Source organism: Aquila chrysaetos, chromosome 5 (genome assembly GCF_900496995.4).
Source record: "Aquila chrysaetos chrysaetos chromosome 5, bAquChr1.4, whole genome shotgun sequence".
Classification (NCBI taxonomy): Eukaryota; Metazoa; Chordata; class Aves; order Accipitriformes; family Accipitridae; genus Aquila; species Aquila chrysaetos.
In genome coordinates, this window is record NC_044008.1 from 6,878,082 (window position 1) to 6,897,129 (window position 19,048).

Sequence of the window (19,048 nt, forward strand, 5' to 3'; positions counted from 1 at the left end):
ACAATCTAGTAATTATGGTCATGCTTACACTGTCCTGGTACCAACACATCCAGAAGACATAGGCTCCCTTGGCCAACATCTCGGTTACTTTCTTTGTGCCAATGAGTTTCCAGTGCTTGACTGCATACCCAGGGTGGCAGTTCTCATCGCTACACGTATTCCGCAGAACTGGCAGGGTTTCAGTAGCTGGGAGCTGGAGAGGTGACCCATGTGGGAAGGGGCCACGACCTGCCCTGTGCCAGTCACGGCTGCTCCAGCGAGCTCCAAAACTGCTACAACCAAGCCATCGTGTGCCAAAACTTCAGTCAGTTGGAGGAACCCACGATGCCTCTACTAAAAACATATTTTTAAAAGCATGACAGCTCCTACAGGCAGGAGAAATGGAGGAGATGTGGGGAGAAGCAGAAGAGACATGGAAGGAGATGATAGTTGGGGACATGGCTGGAGATGCGCTCTCAGAAGGAGGCACGCCATGCCAGGGTGGAGGGGACGCCTCTGAGCAGACTGCAGCCCACAGGAGACCCACGCTGGGGCAGCAGAAAACGCGTTAAGACACAAGGAGCAGTAGATGAAAACAAGTAAGAAACCAGGAGCAGCAGAAAGAAAACATTATATGCAGGACCTAGACCCCCTGCACTGCCTATCGCCTCACCATAGGAACTGGGGCAAGCCAAGGGTAACCCACAGCAAAAAACAGGGGAAGTTTGCCCTGGAGGCAGAGGGGAGAGAGGTGTTTCCCCTAGGTGCCCATTAAAGTTTTATGTTGCCCCCCCCCCAATATCCAAATCAGCAATCAGAATGTTGTGTTATTTGGCAATAAATTAAATTATGTAAAAAATTCCACAAGTTGAGACTGGCTTGCCCGCAACACCATATGGCTTAAATAAACCATGACAACCACCACTTCCTTACAGCCTCGCAACAACAGTAATCGGTAAGGACAAGTTTTTTACATTTTAGTGAATAATGAGATTCTTAACTCTTTCTGGTTCATGCATGCCTCTCATCTACAATTTATGAGCTACTCTACTGAAAACATACCCATTACAATTTAGTCAGTCCCACTGACAAAACTCCTCATAGGTGCATTTTGTTTTGTGCAATCTGGTCTTAAACATCTCAAGAGACAGACCCCTCCAGCTCCCCATGGGGTTGTTTTGCAGCTTAGCGTGTCTGCTGGAAACCTTCCTCATATCCAGCTTCACTCTAAAACTTCCCTTTATTCATTTCAAGTAAGTCTCATTATTATAATGCTTTGGTACTTCTCACTGAACTTACTTTCCTGTTCCCTAAATTCATTAGGTATTAACTCAGGTTTTTTTGTTTTAAATAGCCATTTTAATAACCTGTCCACACCAATTTCCTTTTAATATCCAAAGTCAACTAGAACTTCCATATTCATTTGCAGAATTGCAAAATTTAAAAAAAAAAGTACTACAGTGAACAAATTAAATTGTGTTCTTAAGGCAGCAGCTATTAAAAATTTAAGACAGTGCTAGGTAAAGATAGTCCTAACTATTGTAAACAATAAATACTACAACAACAATTATAATCGACCAAAGCAGTCAGATACTTCAACAACTGTGGGTCTTAAATAAAGGTTAGCCTTAAGGTGAGAGGTTTCACCTGAAGGGAAATGTCATATCTGTTTCCAACCACTAGCAATTTCAACACTGTTACACAAAAAGCCACCTCCCCTGAAGTTTACAAATTCCCAGTTTAACACACAAATGGGGACACTGGAACACCAGAAGAACCATAGATCCAGACCAAAACTACTCTTCAAAAGTCTCTAGCCTTTACTTTCCCCCATCTTCTTCTCGGTGGCAAGTTACACAGACAGCTTGAGTGCTTCATCCCATCAAACTTACCTTTTCTGCCCTATCAGCAATCAACTGAAATTTGAATGCACCTTTGCAGAGCCAAGGAAAGCTGCAGCCAGGTCATAGCCAAGGAGAAAGAGAAGTTTATAAACTACTGTTAATAATCAAGGCCTACTGTGCTTGAGAAAACAAGCCCTAATTTTCCGTCAGGTTCCCCACATCCAGCAGCCTTCTGATACAAAAGACATTTTTCAGCTACTTAGTATTTTAAGATGTCAGTGTAAACAAGATTACAAATCATTGCAGATCTCAACTAGAGTACAGTAAGTTTGATACTGTCCCCAGATTTCCAGTTTTCAATATGCACCAGCCTGTTAACTTACACTGTAAACACCTGACATATGGGTCATGGGGAATTATGGCTCTAATGGATGATAACTATTTGAGGCTTTTGGTACATACTGCTTAATTTCAAATTCTCATAGGAACAGGAGTTTCTTTCAGAAATGGTAGATTGCACAGGCTCAGTATTGCAGTACACATGAACACGGACCATAGTTAAAATCTATAGTGCAATATAAATTGTCTTTTCAGGGAAAGACAGTTGATATGCTTATCCTAATCATGTTTCTCCTATTAGGAGAGACTTTATTTCTCAGGAAAATAAAAACATCATTTGCAATGAATTTGCTTTAGAGAATCATAAAGCAGGCTTGATGGCACTCAGGTGAAATCTGCCTTAAAACGAGACATCAATTAGCATATAAGCAACAAATATTGCACAATTAGTGAAAAGGCAGAGTATCTATATACATTGTTAATTTGTGCAGTCTTCATGTATTATAAATCTTTCTGATTTCATCCCTTAAAGTTAACTATATAGAGAATGAATTATGCATTGGTGACTGAAGACATTACGAAGGAGGAAGTATGGTCTAACGACTAAGGTCCATCTACCCTGTCACATCACAAGAATGACTGCAGTATCTTTAAGTTACAGCTACAGCAGCACGGAAACTGGCACATGTTGATTCGCCAAGGAGCACCTTCGTAACTGCATCTCAAATATACTACAGCATTGGAGCCATGACATGCAAGACTCCTGAAAACTGTCTGCAGCAACAACTGTAGCAGACATGAATAACATTCTTCAATGCCTAACATATAAAAAGGCAAATATCACAATAAAAGTAACAGGAAAAGTTCAGGAGTTCATAAGGATACCTAAATCAAGAATCCACTTGCAAATCTGAAGGCACATGATTTGATTCCCACTGAAGTCAGTGGTGAACTAGGCACTGTCTTCAATTGCTTCTGCACATTAAATAATTCTGACATCGATTCTCCATTAAGAATGCATACAACGGCAGCTACAATACCAGACACATCGTGTTGCAGCTGTAGTTCACCAACACAAAGACCTCTCTGTGTAAAATAAAACTCTTTTGAGGTCACACACCAAATTAACTCACCCTATTGAAGCAAAGGCAGTCTACAGGTAAAGATGACTGTTTTAACTGACACCTTATAAAAACAATGGCATTACAAAACAGAAGAAAGAGGGGGGAAAAAATCCCCCCAAAACCAAAACACACACACCCCTCCCCCCCAATACTATAAAAGGACATAGTTATTGCTCAGTTTTCCACTTATCACTGATTTTTCTGGATCTTAACTGTACTTCATGTATTCAAATATAAATGCCAAACATCAAGAATGTCAGAGTCTTGACTAGATATTATCAAAAGTAGCAAGTAGCTTGTGTTCAGTTTCTGCAAGCTGGATATTTACATCTGCCAATCACGACAGTCCTAATACAATTTAATACTCTCATCTTTTATTTGCCAAAAAGACAGAGATTATTTATTACAAAGGAGGTACCTGTAGGGTAATTGGATCTGGATTCTGGCATTTTCTGACTTTAAGATGCAACATTAGGTCCCAAAACAACAGAGACTTCAGTAACGTTACTAAATACATGAAGTTAAAAAATATTTATCTTTGAAGGACTAAGATACACAGTTGTTCATATACAATCATTAAGTAACCTTAAACGTGTTGAGATTTTTTTTTAAAGATCAACATTACAACAAGATTTTTTAAAATCCTTCCAAGAACTTCAAGTTTGTTACATATAACACAGTTACTTAAAATCAAAATTTATCTGCAATTTAATTCAGCTTGAATTCATCTTTTTTCTAGACTATCAATTTTCATTCCCAAATAAAATATTAAAAAACATTTCACTCCCTATGCAGGATGAAGTTACAGAACTAAAAACCAGATAGAAATGGAATTAAAAAGCACAGTGAAAGATTACCCAAAACTTACACAGAAAACAGTTTCCAGAATATCTATTAAAAGGCATAATACTTTCACCAAATAGGCAATACAATAAAAAGCATAAATAGTAATAGTAGCAAACTCTTAATCTTATTTTCTTTGCAAGCTTGCTACTTACTGTAGAAACCCAAATCTATCTGTGACTTTGTAAAGACGATAGTCAGCATCTTCCCATGGTTCAATCTGCGCACCCTCCCGTCCCTACAGGGAAGGAAAAAAAAGAACCAAAATAAGTTTTATGACACAATAAGCTAAGACACAGAAGACAGGATTCAATCACTCAAAGCACAATCTTTGGGACACACTGGTAGTAGGGTAGAGGTGGGGAAGAAGAAGAACACTAGTCCTAAACTGACCAACCAAGAAAAAGGAGAGCAGCACGCCTCTCCCACCTCCTATGGACAGTATTTTCATCACAGGAAATCTCTTTTGGTCACCGCTATACACACAATAAATTTCAACCACTGGTTTCAACCACAGACTCATAATAATCTCACAGCTGTTGTTCACCTTCACAATAGTCCATCAAGGTCCCCAGAGAGTGTCTTCTACTAGTTTTATTTCCATAGTCCATCTTTCCTGAACCATCACCTGACAAGAGCACATACTGCAGACAGTCTTTAGATAAGGTCCATGCTGACTTCCAGCAGCTGTCAAACAGAATGCAGCACCGAGTCTTCCCTCAATGAAGCATTCACTCATGTTCCTCTCTTCTATTCCAACTGCTAATTTTCGTAAGACTTGCAGAAATTTAAGTATATTTCAGCTATATATTCTTCCGGTACAGGCTATGCACAGGTTACTGGGTATGAAGAGAGGCCACCACTCAGATCACAAAATATATTGGGTTTGCGCAGCAAGGTTTTGGTAGCAGGGGAGCTACAGGGGTGGCTTCTGTGAGAAGCTGCTAGAAGCTTCCCCCATGTCCGACAGAGCCAATGCCAGCCGGCTCCAAGACAGACCTGCCGCTGGCCAAGGCCGAGCCTACCAGCAATGGTGGTAGTGCCTCTGGGATAACGTATTTAAGAAGGGGGGGGAAAAGTTGCTGGGGCACAGAAACTGCAGCGGGAGATTGGAGTGAGAACATGTGAGAGCAACAACCCTGCAGACCCCCAGGTCGGTGAAGAAGGAGGAGGAGGAGATGCTCCAGGTGCCGGAGCAGAGATTCCCCTGCAGCCCATGAGGAAGACCACGGTGAGGCAGGCTGTCCCCCTGCAGCCCAGAGAGGTCCACGGGGGAGCAGATCTCCACCTGCAGCCCGGGAACAGAGGACCCCACGCCGGAGCAGGGGGATGCCCGAAGGAGGCTGTGACCCCATGGGAAGCCCGCGCTGGAGCAGGCTCCTGGCAGGACCTGTGGCCCCGTGGAGAGAGGAGCCCAGGCTGGAGCAGGTTTGCTGGCAGGACTTGTGACCCCGTGGGGGACCCACGCTGGAGCAGTCTGTGCCTAAAGGACTGCAGCCCGGGGAAGGGACCCACGCTGGAGCAGTTTATGAAGAACTGCAGCCCGAGGGAAGGACCCACATTGGAGAAGTTCATGAAGGACTGTCTCCCATGGGAGGACCTCACGGTGGAGCAGGGTAAGAGTGAGGAGTCCTGCCCCTGAGGAGGAAGGAGCGGCAGAGACAGCGTGTGATGAACTGACCCCAACCCCCATTCCCCGTCCCTCTGTGCTGCTGGAGGGGAGGAGGTAGAGAAAATCAGGAGTGGAGTTGAGTCCGGGAAAGGGGGAGGGGTGGGGAGAAGGTGTTTTAAGATTTATTTTTATTTTCTCATTACCCTACTCTGATTGGATTGGTAATAAATTCAGCTAGTTCCCCCAAGTCAAGTCTGTTTTGCCCATGATGGTAACTGGTGAGTGATCTCTCCCTGTCCTTATCTTGACCCATGAGCCTTTCATTGTATTTTCTCTCCCTGTCCAGCTGAAGAGGGGAGTGATAGAGCAGCTTTGGTGGGCACCTGGCGTCCAGCCAGGGTCAACCCACCACACACATGCATGCTTTTTTCTTATTAAAAAAAAAAACCACAGCCACTCACTTAAGTGCACACTGTGCAAAACACCACCAAGTCTAGCATGTAAAATGTTTCATGAACTCTACAAACGAGTCTGTTGCTCAGTACTCCAATGACACTTATAAAGCCCGTAAAGTGTTACGAGAATATGTGAATACAGTGTAGGCATTCTAGGCATACTCTGTGCCAGGCTTTCACTTGACAAGTGGTTCAAGGGAAAAAAAAAAAAAAAAAAAAAAAAAAAAAAAAAAAAAAAAAAAAAAAAAAAAAAAGAAAAGATATGACCAGGGTATTTTTCGAATTCCTCACAGCAATCTGACAAACAATGCAGTTCAGTCATCTTTTAAGTTCTCTATAATGATTTAAATGTTTCTATTACCATAACCAAAAATTAAATAAAATGAGTCTTTCTGATCTCACAGATATATTAAGCATCCTCAAAACACCCCGGTTTCATTACTTCTAATACATTACACTACCTTAAAATAGCCCCAAAGCAACTTGCCATGCACCTGAAAAAATGAGTTGATTGAGTCATTATCCAGAATATCCCCCACGGAGGGAGAATTTAATTCACCCAGAGGCCAGTGTATCATGAAACCATCAGATTAGCACTACATAGAGTATTTTAAACAAAAGCTAGCGGGAACCATGATTCATTCTTTAAACAGACATATTACTAAGATTAATTATAAAATGTCTTTAAAATTATTATCAAGTTGACTTACTCTGTCATACTTGGCAACTATCTCTGCTCGTTCTTGGGCAAGTTTGATAGCAGCATCCTGCTCGGCATCTGCACCTGTGGAGAATCAAAATAATGCTGTTCAGATTCTCTCCCTCGTGAACAAAGAACTGCAGCTAAATACTTGGAAAATAAACTTCAACTTCAGAGAGACTACTTGGATGGAGAAATGCCAAAACAATTGTATCAAAGCAAAATATGACCTTGGTGCATGTCTTAAATACTGTTCAGAATAAAATACAATTATTGGATGGTATCCTAATTGCTGAGTTTAGAATGTTCCCAACTTTCCACCAAAGCAGATATTAAATAAAGTTCAAAAAATAATACCCCACAATCCATTAACTGAAAGACTGAAGAAAGTAGTAAAAGCTACTAGTTGCCAATTCCACAAATATTCGCATAGTCAAAGAAAGCTGAAACATACGCTACTGGTTTAAAAAAAAAAGTGTGAACTATTTACAGGATTTGTTGAGAGGGATTAGAATACTGATGAATGCTGAAGAAATACTGCATGACTTCATCTTAGAAATTGCCTAAGACTTATTTTTCAGAAAACAGGGAAGGATGTCGTTATAGTGTCAGAACTGCAACTTGAGCAACCCAGAGTTGGAATAAGCATAAGGATATGCAACAGGAAGGTTGACAGGCAAGAAAAAACAGATGCGTGGGTAAGCACTGGACATCAGTACACTGCAGATGCAGCAGAGTTTACTACAGTAGTGAAGTTAAAGTTTAGACAAATCTGGTTTGATTGAGAGAAGTTGAAGCAGACTGCATGTGTAACTGAATTGGGTTCCTTGGCATTGTTGCCTTAGCAAAAACCATCTCTAGAACATGGACAGGAATGTAAAGAGGGCACCAAGAAAGGAGAAGTAAGAGAGATGCTGCTTTGAATATTCAACAACATAATGCACTTCAATATCCCAAATGCAATTATGATTTCAAAGCAATGAAGCAAATCAGTTTTAATCAATGATAAGTTTGTGAAAGATTCAAAAGTTGATTTGTTTCAATTATTAAAAAGCAATGAACTCCAGATAAAGCAAAGCTTTAGAAAGGTTTGAAGTAGTGTTCAAGCACACACTGTTACAAAAATAACTCCAAGTGTTTTTTCTTCACTATTTAGTTCACAGCAACATAATGAACTTCAGGAATTGTACATATCAACCATCTGGGCCAGGAAATAGAAAAACAGATCAGATATTATAGTTTTCTATTGTATGACATTATTAACACATTTATTTGTTCAAACCCAGTATTTCTTTAATAAAATTTACCTACCTATTTCTCAGATATTTAGACAAGAAGTTGTGCCAAGGTGGCCTTCTAAGCCATCTGTTAAGAGATTTAGCACGGTCTCTGCATGTTTTCACTTGAAGTTTCCTTAGGGGAATGCACAGAATACCTCAGTATGCCCCATTACAGACACAAGCACCAGCATTCAGGCAACAGCAACACTTGACGCAAACTTCCCCTAATGGAAGGTCTGACTGCTTCTTTAAAGCTTTTGTTTACAATCTCCAGAGGTTACACTTTGTTATGCTCGTTCTGCCCCCCTTCTGCTTGCCACCATCATTTGCCAATCGTATTACTCCCATTTATTAGTAAGGGCATTGAGCTCTGTCATTTTTTCCAGTGCGCACCAGAACCAGCACAAATGTAATTTACACAGTTATCTGAGGAAGAAAAAAAAGTAAGAATTACTTTTGCTATATTTGGAAGCTATGCATCTCTGTGTCACAACACTGATAAATAATTTCCTCCCTGTAAGGCAAGAGGTGAGTAGGCTCCAAGCAGTGCACAGTTCCTCCTGCTCCTTCAGGTGCTGGATCCACCTTTATTCCTAAGCTTAAAGAGGACTACAAGACAAAACAGTTTGGTTTCAGGTTTGTTTTTCTCTGACACAGTTTTATAGCAATCACAAGACTCTTATCCCAGCTACCTACGTGAACTCTGACCAAGACACAACTCTTACAAGGCCAAGTGCAGCACCCTTCTAGAACCACACCCCAGCACTGTCACCACAAAAGGGCACAGACTGAACTCTGCGCTACTCTGGGTCCACTCAAGCACTATATATTCCCCAACACAATTATAACAATCCAGTTTTTATCCTTTACTAGTTGACATACTATGCCTACGAAACTGACAATGTCCACTAAAGCTACCAAATCTACACTGACATAAAGCAGTAGGTGAAGCCTAGTTTTACTTTCAAAGTGAGAAGCTAAACGAACCATAATCAAAATCAAATTGCATTTTCTTTCATAAAACACAGAGATCTGTGCTTACAGTAAGTTTTATAGAAGGCCAATTATGGGGTTTTAAAAAGTAAACTTTAGGCTTGCTTAGAAAGCTGACACTCCTTCAGAGAATTCAACTACCAAGCAATCCCAATCTTTACTTCTCCAATGGACAGATGTGGGAAAAGCTTACTTGTTTAAAGTATGACTGCTGCTGGCCTTCAAGAAATGGGGAAAAAAAATCCTATCAGTATTTTCCCAGTAAAAGAGAGATTAGATTTGATTTGAAAAAGAGTGTGGCTGAATAACAAGTAGTCAATATTGTAATACATAGTAGTCAACACATTCAAGTAGTAAGTAGATGATACATATTTTATTAGCAGAATTAAAAAATAGATTACTACATTTATTTAAAAATCTACTCAAAAGGACATGCACAGCTCTTCAGCAACACAGATGGAATAAGTGGCAGAAGTTGGAACAAAGTCTAAACCTTTGCTTAAAAGAATGCAAAACTGTATTTGCACCAGAAACTGAGTCCTGATTTATGCTGAAAACATGGCCATGGCTTACCTTCCTTTCCTCTGTATAAGTAACATATGAATGAAAGTTTGGCATGTTGTATGCCTCATGACAATTCAATTACATTTAGTGTGGAAATTATCATATTCATTGCCTTTAAAGTAATCCTCTTCACTTTCTGCCAGAATCATCTTAACCTTCTAGCTGCAGTGAGACAGTTTAACATTGCATTAATCCATCCATACTGAAAACTCAGAAAACAGCTTGAGATGGGGACAAGAGGTTATATTTTGGGAGATAAGCATAAAATATTATTTTTTCTTATAAGAGGAATTATTTAAATATCTCCAAGTTAGAAATTACACAATGATTCCTGATAAAGTAAAAGCTTAATATGGGAACAAGAAAAATTCTTCATGAAATGTCTTCCCAGGCACAAAAATATATCACTACATCACTATGAAATTAAAGACAAATAACTGCTATTCTAAAGTCTTATCAGTTTTATTCACTAATTCTTATCTCACTGAAAGCAGTTAAAGATGTGAAACAAGTATGATTAAATTTTCTAATTAAAAGTTAGCATTACAGAAGATCAACACCACATTATACAGGAAACAATGCAATCTCAGATGAGGCTGACATTAATATACAGTCAATTAACTAGTACAGAGAACTGATTTTGACTAAAAACTGAGGAAATATATTATCAACAATCTGGTGATAAAATCTGCCAATGATGGCATGCTAAACAGCGCATTTAAGCCCCCCAAAATTGTTCAGGCTTACAAGGTACAACAAGTGTGCTTAAAACCCTGCCAAGCAGCAATGTCACACATTTAGCTTTTGAAAAAGGTAAATCATAAAGAGAAAGGCCAGGAACAAAATTTTCTGAAAAGTTAGCCTGATACACTTAACAGTCCTCATTAGAGAGTATTTTTGCCTTATCACTCTGCCATGCTAACCCGTTTTCTATATTTACAAATATTACAAAATTCTAAGCTTTGAAAAGCAGCATGCAAAGGAACTGAAGCATCATTACAGTCAGAAAATCGAACAGAAAATCCCAATCTACGATGACATGAAAAAGGACTGACATAACAACCAGATTACTGCTTTTCTGATACACTTGGAAATCAGATTATCTTACTTGTCAGTGCTGCCGAGATGACTAGTAAACTGCTGGATTTAAACTTTCAAAAGGATACTACTAGAATTGGTCTCATCTTGCAACTCCCTGATTTTAAACTGCTCAAGAATCAGGCCTGCTGAATTAGACACCTATGGACTGCCATCAGCCCTACAAAGCTAGGTTAAAGCATTGCCTGGCATCAGTACAAGCTTTCTTCCTTTGTCACTCTAATAAGAGTCTCTCCTTACCTCACCAATTATTGAAAAGTTGAAAAAGACACAATTTCTTCAGGAAGAGAAAGTGGTGATAGTATGTAAGAAATGTTAAGTGGCACAGGCAATAAATTAAACTAGTCCTACACAAAGACACAATTCTAATTAGTCTGCAGTACTTATTTTCTGAGAGAGGAAATAAGTGATCTGGAGATGCCAGCATTACTTAGTAGCAACAAATTTACAGATGAATTCTGGGTGTTATCCTGCCATCCACTATTAGGTGGTGTCTGTGTGCATCATAATTGCATTTAAAATAAAACCCCACATTTTTAAAGCTGGAGGGTTTTTTTAAATTTCAAAACCCCTGTCCAGTTCAGTCAACTGATACAAAAATTGAAAAATGTCACACTAAATTAAAATAAATTCTTAAAACTGACAACACACAGGCTTCTTACAAACTTAAAAACTAACTGGAAACTCCCAGTTCCTACTGAGCAGCTGCAATTCTAAGTATCTTGCAGCTTGTGAGGAATATTGGGGAGAACAGTTTACTCTTCCAAAATTCGAGATTCTTCCAATCCTAAGGAACAAAGGCAAGTGTCAAACTTGGGCAAGAAGGAACTAATAAAATTAATAGACATATTGCTAACAAAAAATAGGGGATGTTCCACTCCAAAATGAATGCAAGACTAACTGCAAGGGTCATGGACCTACTGCCATAAGCGATGTATTTAATGGCAAAACAACAGAGCCAAGTAAAAAATAAACACTATTAAAAAGAAAATAAGGATATGCCCTACAAATAGATAGAAAAATGAAATTTTGACTATTAGTAAAAAATTTTTTAAGGATAGAAGGTTTTGCAAGAAACCAGGTACTGATACAGAGCTACAGTTTGACAGATCCAATCCAACTAAAAAAGAAATAATCCTGCCTTACTCTTGCCTTCATGCCATCTTCTCCCTTCTGTTTCACAGGGAGAAAAGGTAGCTGTAGGTGTAGGCATCTACAGACACCAGAGGACCTTTGATCCAAGGTCCCCCTATCACCCACCTAAAATACTTTTTTTTTTTTTTTGGGGGGGGGGGGGGGGCGCGGGGGGGGAGTGGAACCACAAAAAATGGAAAAAATAAAATTGGCAATAATGTATTTTTGTATTAATTGACATTACCAAGCTAAACACTGAGGATCCTTCTTTGTAGCCCCAGCAGTGACTCAGTTTTCCAAAATAAAGGAGGGGAACTAACGACACTATCCCTTGTGTTTCCAGCAGCCAAGGAGCAGCTGAACAGCCTGGCAGCAGCTCGACTGCTCCTGGTCAGGGGTGACTAACACAAACAGCCCATACTTACACCTGGTTTTCCAACGCATAGCCTGATGGAACTGAGCTGCTGCTGAGTGAGGAATTGCCAGAAGACAGTAAAATGCTGGTCTTTCCCACAAGAAGAAAAGCTTCTGCTCTTCGAGGTTTACTAAGTAGCTGTAGTTTGAACTCTGTTTGCCTACTCCTGCATGGCTTCTAATCCTGTTCAGCTACAGAACTACAAAACAGTAAGGCACAGCATTTTAAAAAGTGACTTTCATCTGCAACCCACTGGGAATGCATCTCTAGTCCGTGCAAAAGTAGTCATACAACTTATGGGAATGATCTTTGGGGTGACTCAAACTCACTAGTGATATTCTCCCTGAAACAGCCTAAAAATGGCTAGTTAGATACAGTACCTCACCTGGAAAAAGTAACAGCTGAGCACTAGCTCCCTCATCAAGGTTGCACAAAACAAGTATCACCAGGAGCCTCAGTGTGTTCTTTACACGTAACAAAGGAGGGTATAGGCACAAGGCACATTATAGTGCTTATACATTATCAGCAGCATAATAAATTGCCTCCTACAGATGTGCCATAAATTTAAGTAGAATCATAGAACCATTTAGGCTGGAAAATACCCTTAAGATCAGAGAGTCCAACCACAAACCTAGCACTACCAAGTCCACCACTAAACTATGTCCCTAAGCACGGCATCTACATGTTTTTTAAATATCTCCAGGGATGGTGACTCAAACACTTCCCTGGGCAGCCTGTTCCAGAGCTTGACAACCCTGTCAAGGAAGAAATTTTTCCTAATATCCAATCTAAACCTCCCCTGGTGCAACTTCAGGCCATTTCCTCTCATCCTATTACTTGTTACTTGGGAGAAGAGACCAGCACCCACCTGGCTACAACCTCCTTTCAGTTCTAGAGAGCGATAAGGTCTCCCTTGAGTCTCCTCTTCTCCAGGCTAAGATACCCCAATTCCCTCAGCTGGTCCTCACAACACTTGCTCTCTGGACCCTTCCCCAGCTTCGTTGCCCTTCTCTGGACACGCTCCAGCACCTCCATGTCTTCATTGTGGTGAGGGGCCCAAAACTGAACACAGCATTCGAGGTGCGGCCTCACCAGTGCCGAGTACAAGGGGACGATCACTGCCCTGGTCCCGCTGGCCACACTATTGCTGATACAGGCCAGGATGCCGTTGGCCTTCTTGCCACCTGGGCACACTGCTGGCTCATATTCAGCCGGCTGTTGACCAACAGCCCCAGAAATAATGCCTCCTTCTATGTGGCTGAGGGTCAGTATCCTAATAGCATCCTGCATAATCTTATCCCAAATTCTGAAAAGGAGATTTCTCCCTTTTTTGTACTTTGACCCATCATCACTGCTTCCTCAACTGCAGAGCAGTGTAAAAACCCCAAAAGACTTGGAACATGCTAATTTGTTTTCCATTACTTCACTCGAATTCTTACTTGTTTGCACATTACACATTCCACTGCACAAAGAGCTCCACTGGCACAAATTCCTGTCTGCAGGCACTACCACCAGCTGCTACGCATCTACACATTCAAAGCACATATCAGAGCAATAAACAAAACATTTTGTAAGTCTCTGGTCATATCAGAAAGTCCCTTTAATACCCAGGCTGTTTATTTTCCTTCCAGTCCATTCCCACAAACAATGAAATAAAAGCCATGACGTACACTTCATAGTATTTTGTTGTGGGTAAACGACGTTCAAAAAGAAAAATCTTGACAAATACCTGCACATAGATATTAAACCCGCCCTGAACAAAAAAGATTAAGCATCATTTATTATACTTTATTTTTCTCTTCATGCAGAGGGAAGAACTTAACATAGAGTGAAATAGTTAGTTAGAAAAGCAATCCCTTTTACCTAGCAACACCTCCTCACGGAAACAGTATTTCCAGAAGCTAACTGAGCTACATTTCTTCCACCATTAAACATAATCATCTACCTTAATAGCATTAAGTATTTAAAACTCAAGAGTTATCACTAATCTAAAATGAGAGTAGAACAGCACATGATATAAACAATTAAAGACCAGTACATAAAATAAAATGACATTTTACCAGTCTTCAGATTGTGATTTTCTGCCCAGTCCTTGTAAAGCTCTGTTTTAGTCTTCATGAAGTAAATCTGTTTGTTTCTAAACCATATTCTAAATCACTTTATCAAAAATGAACAGGGGAAAGTTCTCCTCCTCCACTTGCAGCATTTGCTCCACATAACCGAGCCACTTGACACGTGCTCCTTCTTTTTCAAGACACAGCCCCTCTACAGCTACACTAGCTGCAGATATTCAAACAAAGATGCCGTTTGTGAATAAGAAGTGTCATGCAGGCACCATGTTAGTGTTCTCCACTGCGGCCCACAGCCCTACATTCCAGCTAATAATAAACAAGAGGATTTGAACAAACAGCCTCAGAGAACACGGCTCCTGTAACACATCACTGTTACGCTCTTGGGTAAGAATTCTTACTGGTATTTACCAAGTGCTGCACAGAAAGCATCTTATTTAAAAGACTTACTAGAAATGGGGCTTGAAGTACCCTATTTCTGGCTTATTACTTAAGAAACCATGAAATTAAGTTACTTTAAAAATACAGTTTAGATTTCTGTAAGTGATTGGCATTCCCTACTTACAAAATAGAGATTTTGCATATTTTCTCTTTAAAACTGCTTTACTGTTCAGGGTATCTTGGGGACCTGAAATACCTAGGATGACAGGAGTTGACAAGAATGTTTTCATTGACAGAAGTATAAAAATTCAAGATTTAATATTGGTAGAAATTGTCTGCATCCTCAAAACCTGAAAAACAAATCTCCATGCCAAATATTCCAAGGACACACACATTAAGCCATTCTCCTGCATAGATTTTAGTCCTTATACGTGCTCTCTCAAGCAAAATGTCAGCTGCTATGTGATGCTTACAGCCAGGAGCCAGCCAATTCCACTTCTTAATCCAAGCAGGTCAGAGCACACACACTACCAGACCTGGCTTGGAAGACTTGTGTGGGCTTCCAGCTCTCTTTGAAGCCAACAGAAAGCTGATTAGTGGGACTCTTCAGCCTGGAGAAGAGAAGGCCCAGGGGGACCCTATCAATGGACCTAAGTACCTGAAGGGAGGGTGCCAAGAGGAGAAGAGAGCCAGGCTCTTTTCAGTGGTGCCCACCGACAGGACCAGAGGCAACGGGCACACACTGAAACACTGGAGGTTCCCTCTGAACATCGGGAAACACTTTGTCACTGTACTGTCAGGGTGACCGAGCACTGGCACAGGTCACCCAGGGAGGTGGTGGAGTCTCCATCCTTGCAGATACTCGGAAGCTGTCTGGACATGGTCCTGGCCGACCAGCTGTGAGTGGCCCTGCTTGAGCAGAGGGGTTGGACCAGATGACCTCCACAGGTCCCTTCCAACCTCAACCATTCTGTAGTTTCCTTGCACCCTGAAAAGTGTTAAAATGCCAGGAACAGGAGATCTGATCAAGTGCATTGGACTATTCTTTTTTCCCCAGGGACCGGGACTGGGGGCAGGAGGAAAGTTCCTTCAGTTGTTTTAATGTTCCTCCCCATATCACCTGGCAGAGCACTGAGCCTGGAAACGAGCAACAGCTCCTTTGTCTTTACCACTGACTACTACTCATGGATCCTACCAAACCCAGGTGTCAATAGTTTAGTCTATGGATTCAGTATGAGTTTAGACTGAGCTAGTGTGATATCCACCACTAGGCACATTTCCCTCAAAAGCGGTGTTTTCTTACTGCTGACATTCACATGCACACAGTAGTAATCTTCTTGCTATACAAAAAGCGTCTTCCATTTTTCTCATGGTAGAACTACTGAACTGGTTTTATAAAACCAACTACTTTCTGTTTCCTTACCTGAGAGCGTAGTTGTGGGAGAGACAAAAAGAACTCACACACAATGAAGACAAATACTTGTTCCAGGTTAACTCTCTCAACAGATACCTTCACAACCTGAAAACAACTTGCTTTTTAACATCGATGGTACTTTTCTACCACATACTACCCTCAGGCAGCAATAAGTTAGGAGCTGTATTACACTGATATTTTTCACATATCTTTAATTGGTTTTCAAGTTTAGCATGTCTATTTTTGTGGGTGTTTTCAAGTAAAGACTTACACAGAGAAAAAGGAAGATTTTGGCTTAATTAAAACTTTTCTCTGTTCAGAAACAAACAAACAAAAAAGCTAAAGGTGGAGTAAAACTATTCGTAAGATCAATATACTCCACTATGCTCTGCACAAAAAGCCATTCCAACAGCAAAACACATGCACCCTTTCCCCCTTAATGATCAGCATTTCTTCAGAGTAGAACCTGTTGTAGTTTTACTGCATGAGGAGTAGTGAGTGGAAGATATGAAAGTAAGGATTAAACTTTCCTTAAGTAACATCATTGAACTCTCATCTTAATGAAAAATCAAGTTTCACTACAGCAGAATACTTGCAGTTCTGCAACATTCCCTATGAGACGCTGCACAGTCACCAATGGAAAATGGTCACTTTGGAAATTAGTAGAATTAACTGCTATTAAAAGAAAATAAAAAAAAAAGCAAAAAACAACACTATCTCAAAGCAATTTTAAAGTCATCCCCAAAGGACTCAAAACAAGAGAAGGGAAACCAAGGCAGCCCTGCTAAGCAATATTCCACAGAGGAAACCTGTGTCAAAACATGAAATTAGAATTTAGTAGTCTAATATATATTGCAAAGAATTTAAATCAACTACTCTTTACTATCTCGCTTTTAAGCAGCAATTGACTAAAGGACTTACAGGAACGCTACTAATACTAATCAGTTATTGCAATATATCTATGACTATTTTTAATAACACAGCCTTGCTAATACATATTAGTTAATAGAGCATTTAAAGAACTAAACTCAGAATAAACCAGCAATAAAACAGAAAAAGAACATAGTCTAATAAAACGCAACTTGGCCATTTACTTAGTCTTAATCTGCAATTATTTTTTATATGTGTTTCACATATGTAAGTACACCTTAAAATTAAATCACCTCCATCAGCTATGCCTACAACTAACCCAGCTGGAAGCTGCAGTTTGAATGCTCATGTCATCACCTTACTACTAAGCCTTATGAATGTTACCACAAGGGTTACAAAGTGGAGCGACAAGAACTGGCAGGGTTCTACTGTAATTCCATTTTACAAAGTGTTGTGTGTGCAGTCATGAGCCAGAAGATAATTAATTTGCTGAAGGTTAACATAATCAGTTGCAAAGCCAGAAGAAACCATAATTGCTAATTTGCGACAAGCTACACTGAAAAGAGTAAGCCCAATTTTGAACAATGCTCCCTTCTTGAAAGGGGGAAAAAAAAAAACCAAACCAACACACAACCCACCCTCCTGCCCAGGACTCTGTCAACACAATCCAAAACATTTATGGCACCTCTTAATAGACTTAAATGCAAAGACTTGGGCTGGCTATAATTTGGGCTTGCCAGTATGTAAAGACTGGTCTGACTTGTGCAACAACTAGGTAATGTCTTACATCTAAGCTTAAGTCATCCTTTCTTCTCCTTCTTCCCAAGGGTGTAGTTGGTATCTGGCCTTTTCACTAGTTTATTATTATTTCTTCTCTTTCCTCACTGCTATGAAAGGGCAGCACTATGACCATTACGAAGTGGTCATTCACCTATACATTTCATCTTTAAGGAGATGTAAAGGCTATGCTGACTTAAGTAATGTCAGCCCTACAAACAGCTGTTCAAGTGGTCATCAGAGCAGATTTGCATTCTCACTGTTCAACGAGATAGAGAAAGCGTTGTTTCTGAAACACATTATAACCCAGCAGCAAAGAAACGACAAAGATACAGTCTCCATGGAAAAAACACAGGAGGTTTTCTACTACATGGAAATCATTTTACAGTCTTCCACTAAAGCTTAAATTTCCTGGAACTCCTACGGTGGATAGAACTGATCCCGCTGTAACATGTAATCTGTTTCATCTACAGCCCATGAGTATTACTCCCACACTCCCCTTGAAATCCATGACCTTTCCCAGTACTAGTCCTAGACTTTATAATTAATGTCTTAATAAAATATGCTGCAAATCAGCTGCTGTATTACATGGTAAGATCAGACACTTGACCACAAAAGCAGTATTGGCAGATAAAAAGCAGGAATATTTCAGGAATTTCACCCTCAACCTAAAGTAAGTCAAGTCATCCTTTCCACACGAGCACCTTTTCAGGTACTGGTTATGACTTTATAAGCAAATTTAGCTGAAAAAGACAGGGGTTTTGATCCCTTTTACTTTAAAAGTATATTATGTCTGCAGTCCCCAGAGGCTTTTGAAAACTAAAATATCCCCTCTGCATATTGACGCTACTCATACTTCTTTTAACCGTGACAGGCTACTAAACATACAAGCAAGATGATCTTTCTGAAAGATTGAACGTAACAGTTCTCTGCAATAAATAGCCTCTTCGTTTTCCCAATGCCATACATCAGGATGACATATAAAAATCATTTTTCCCAGCAACATAAGTTGAAAGACCATTTTAAAAAATTATCTGAAGTTTTGACATAATTTCAGACATAATTTCAGATTTCCTGTACTGTACATCTTCATTAGTAGTAGACCATGAATGTTTTCACAGCACTAAGATTTGCAGTATCAATTTAAACAGTAAAAT

General features: G+C 40.0%; 1 protein-coding gene across 4 annotated transcripts in view; it reads right to left on the reverse strand.

The window, feature by feature from the left end:
• The window catches only part of USP6NL (USP6 N-terminal like), a 130,651-nt gene that overhangs the window by 65,824 nt on the left and 45,779 nt on the right, over nucleotides 1-19,048 (reverse strand). For 3 of the 4 annotated variants that reach the window (XM_030016261.2, XM_030016263.2, XM_030016262.2), the window contains exons 3-4: nucleotides 6,907-6,980; nucleotides 4,285-4,367 (exon numbers count right to left, since the gene is read on the reverse strand). In XM_030016261.2, the coding sequence (XP_029872121.1) occupies nucleotides 4,285-4,367; nucleotides 6,907-6,980 (157 nt within the window). Of the gene's footprint in view, nucleotides 1-4,284; nucleotides 4,368-6,906; nucleotides 6,981-14,440; nucleotides 14,720-19,048 lie in introns of those variants that run through there. The other variant, XM_030016260.2, reaches the window with a different exon arrangement.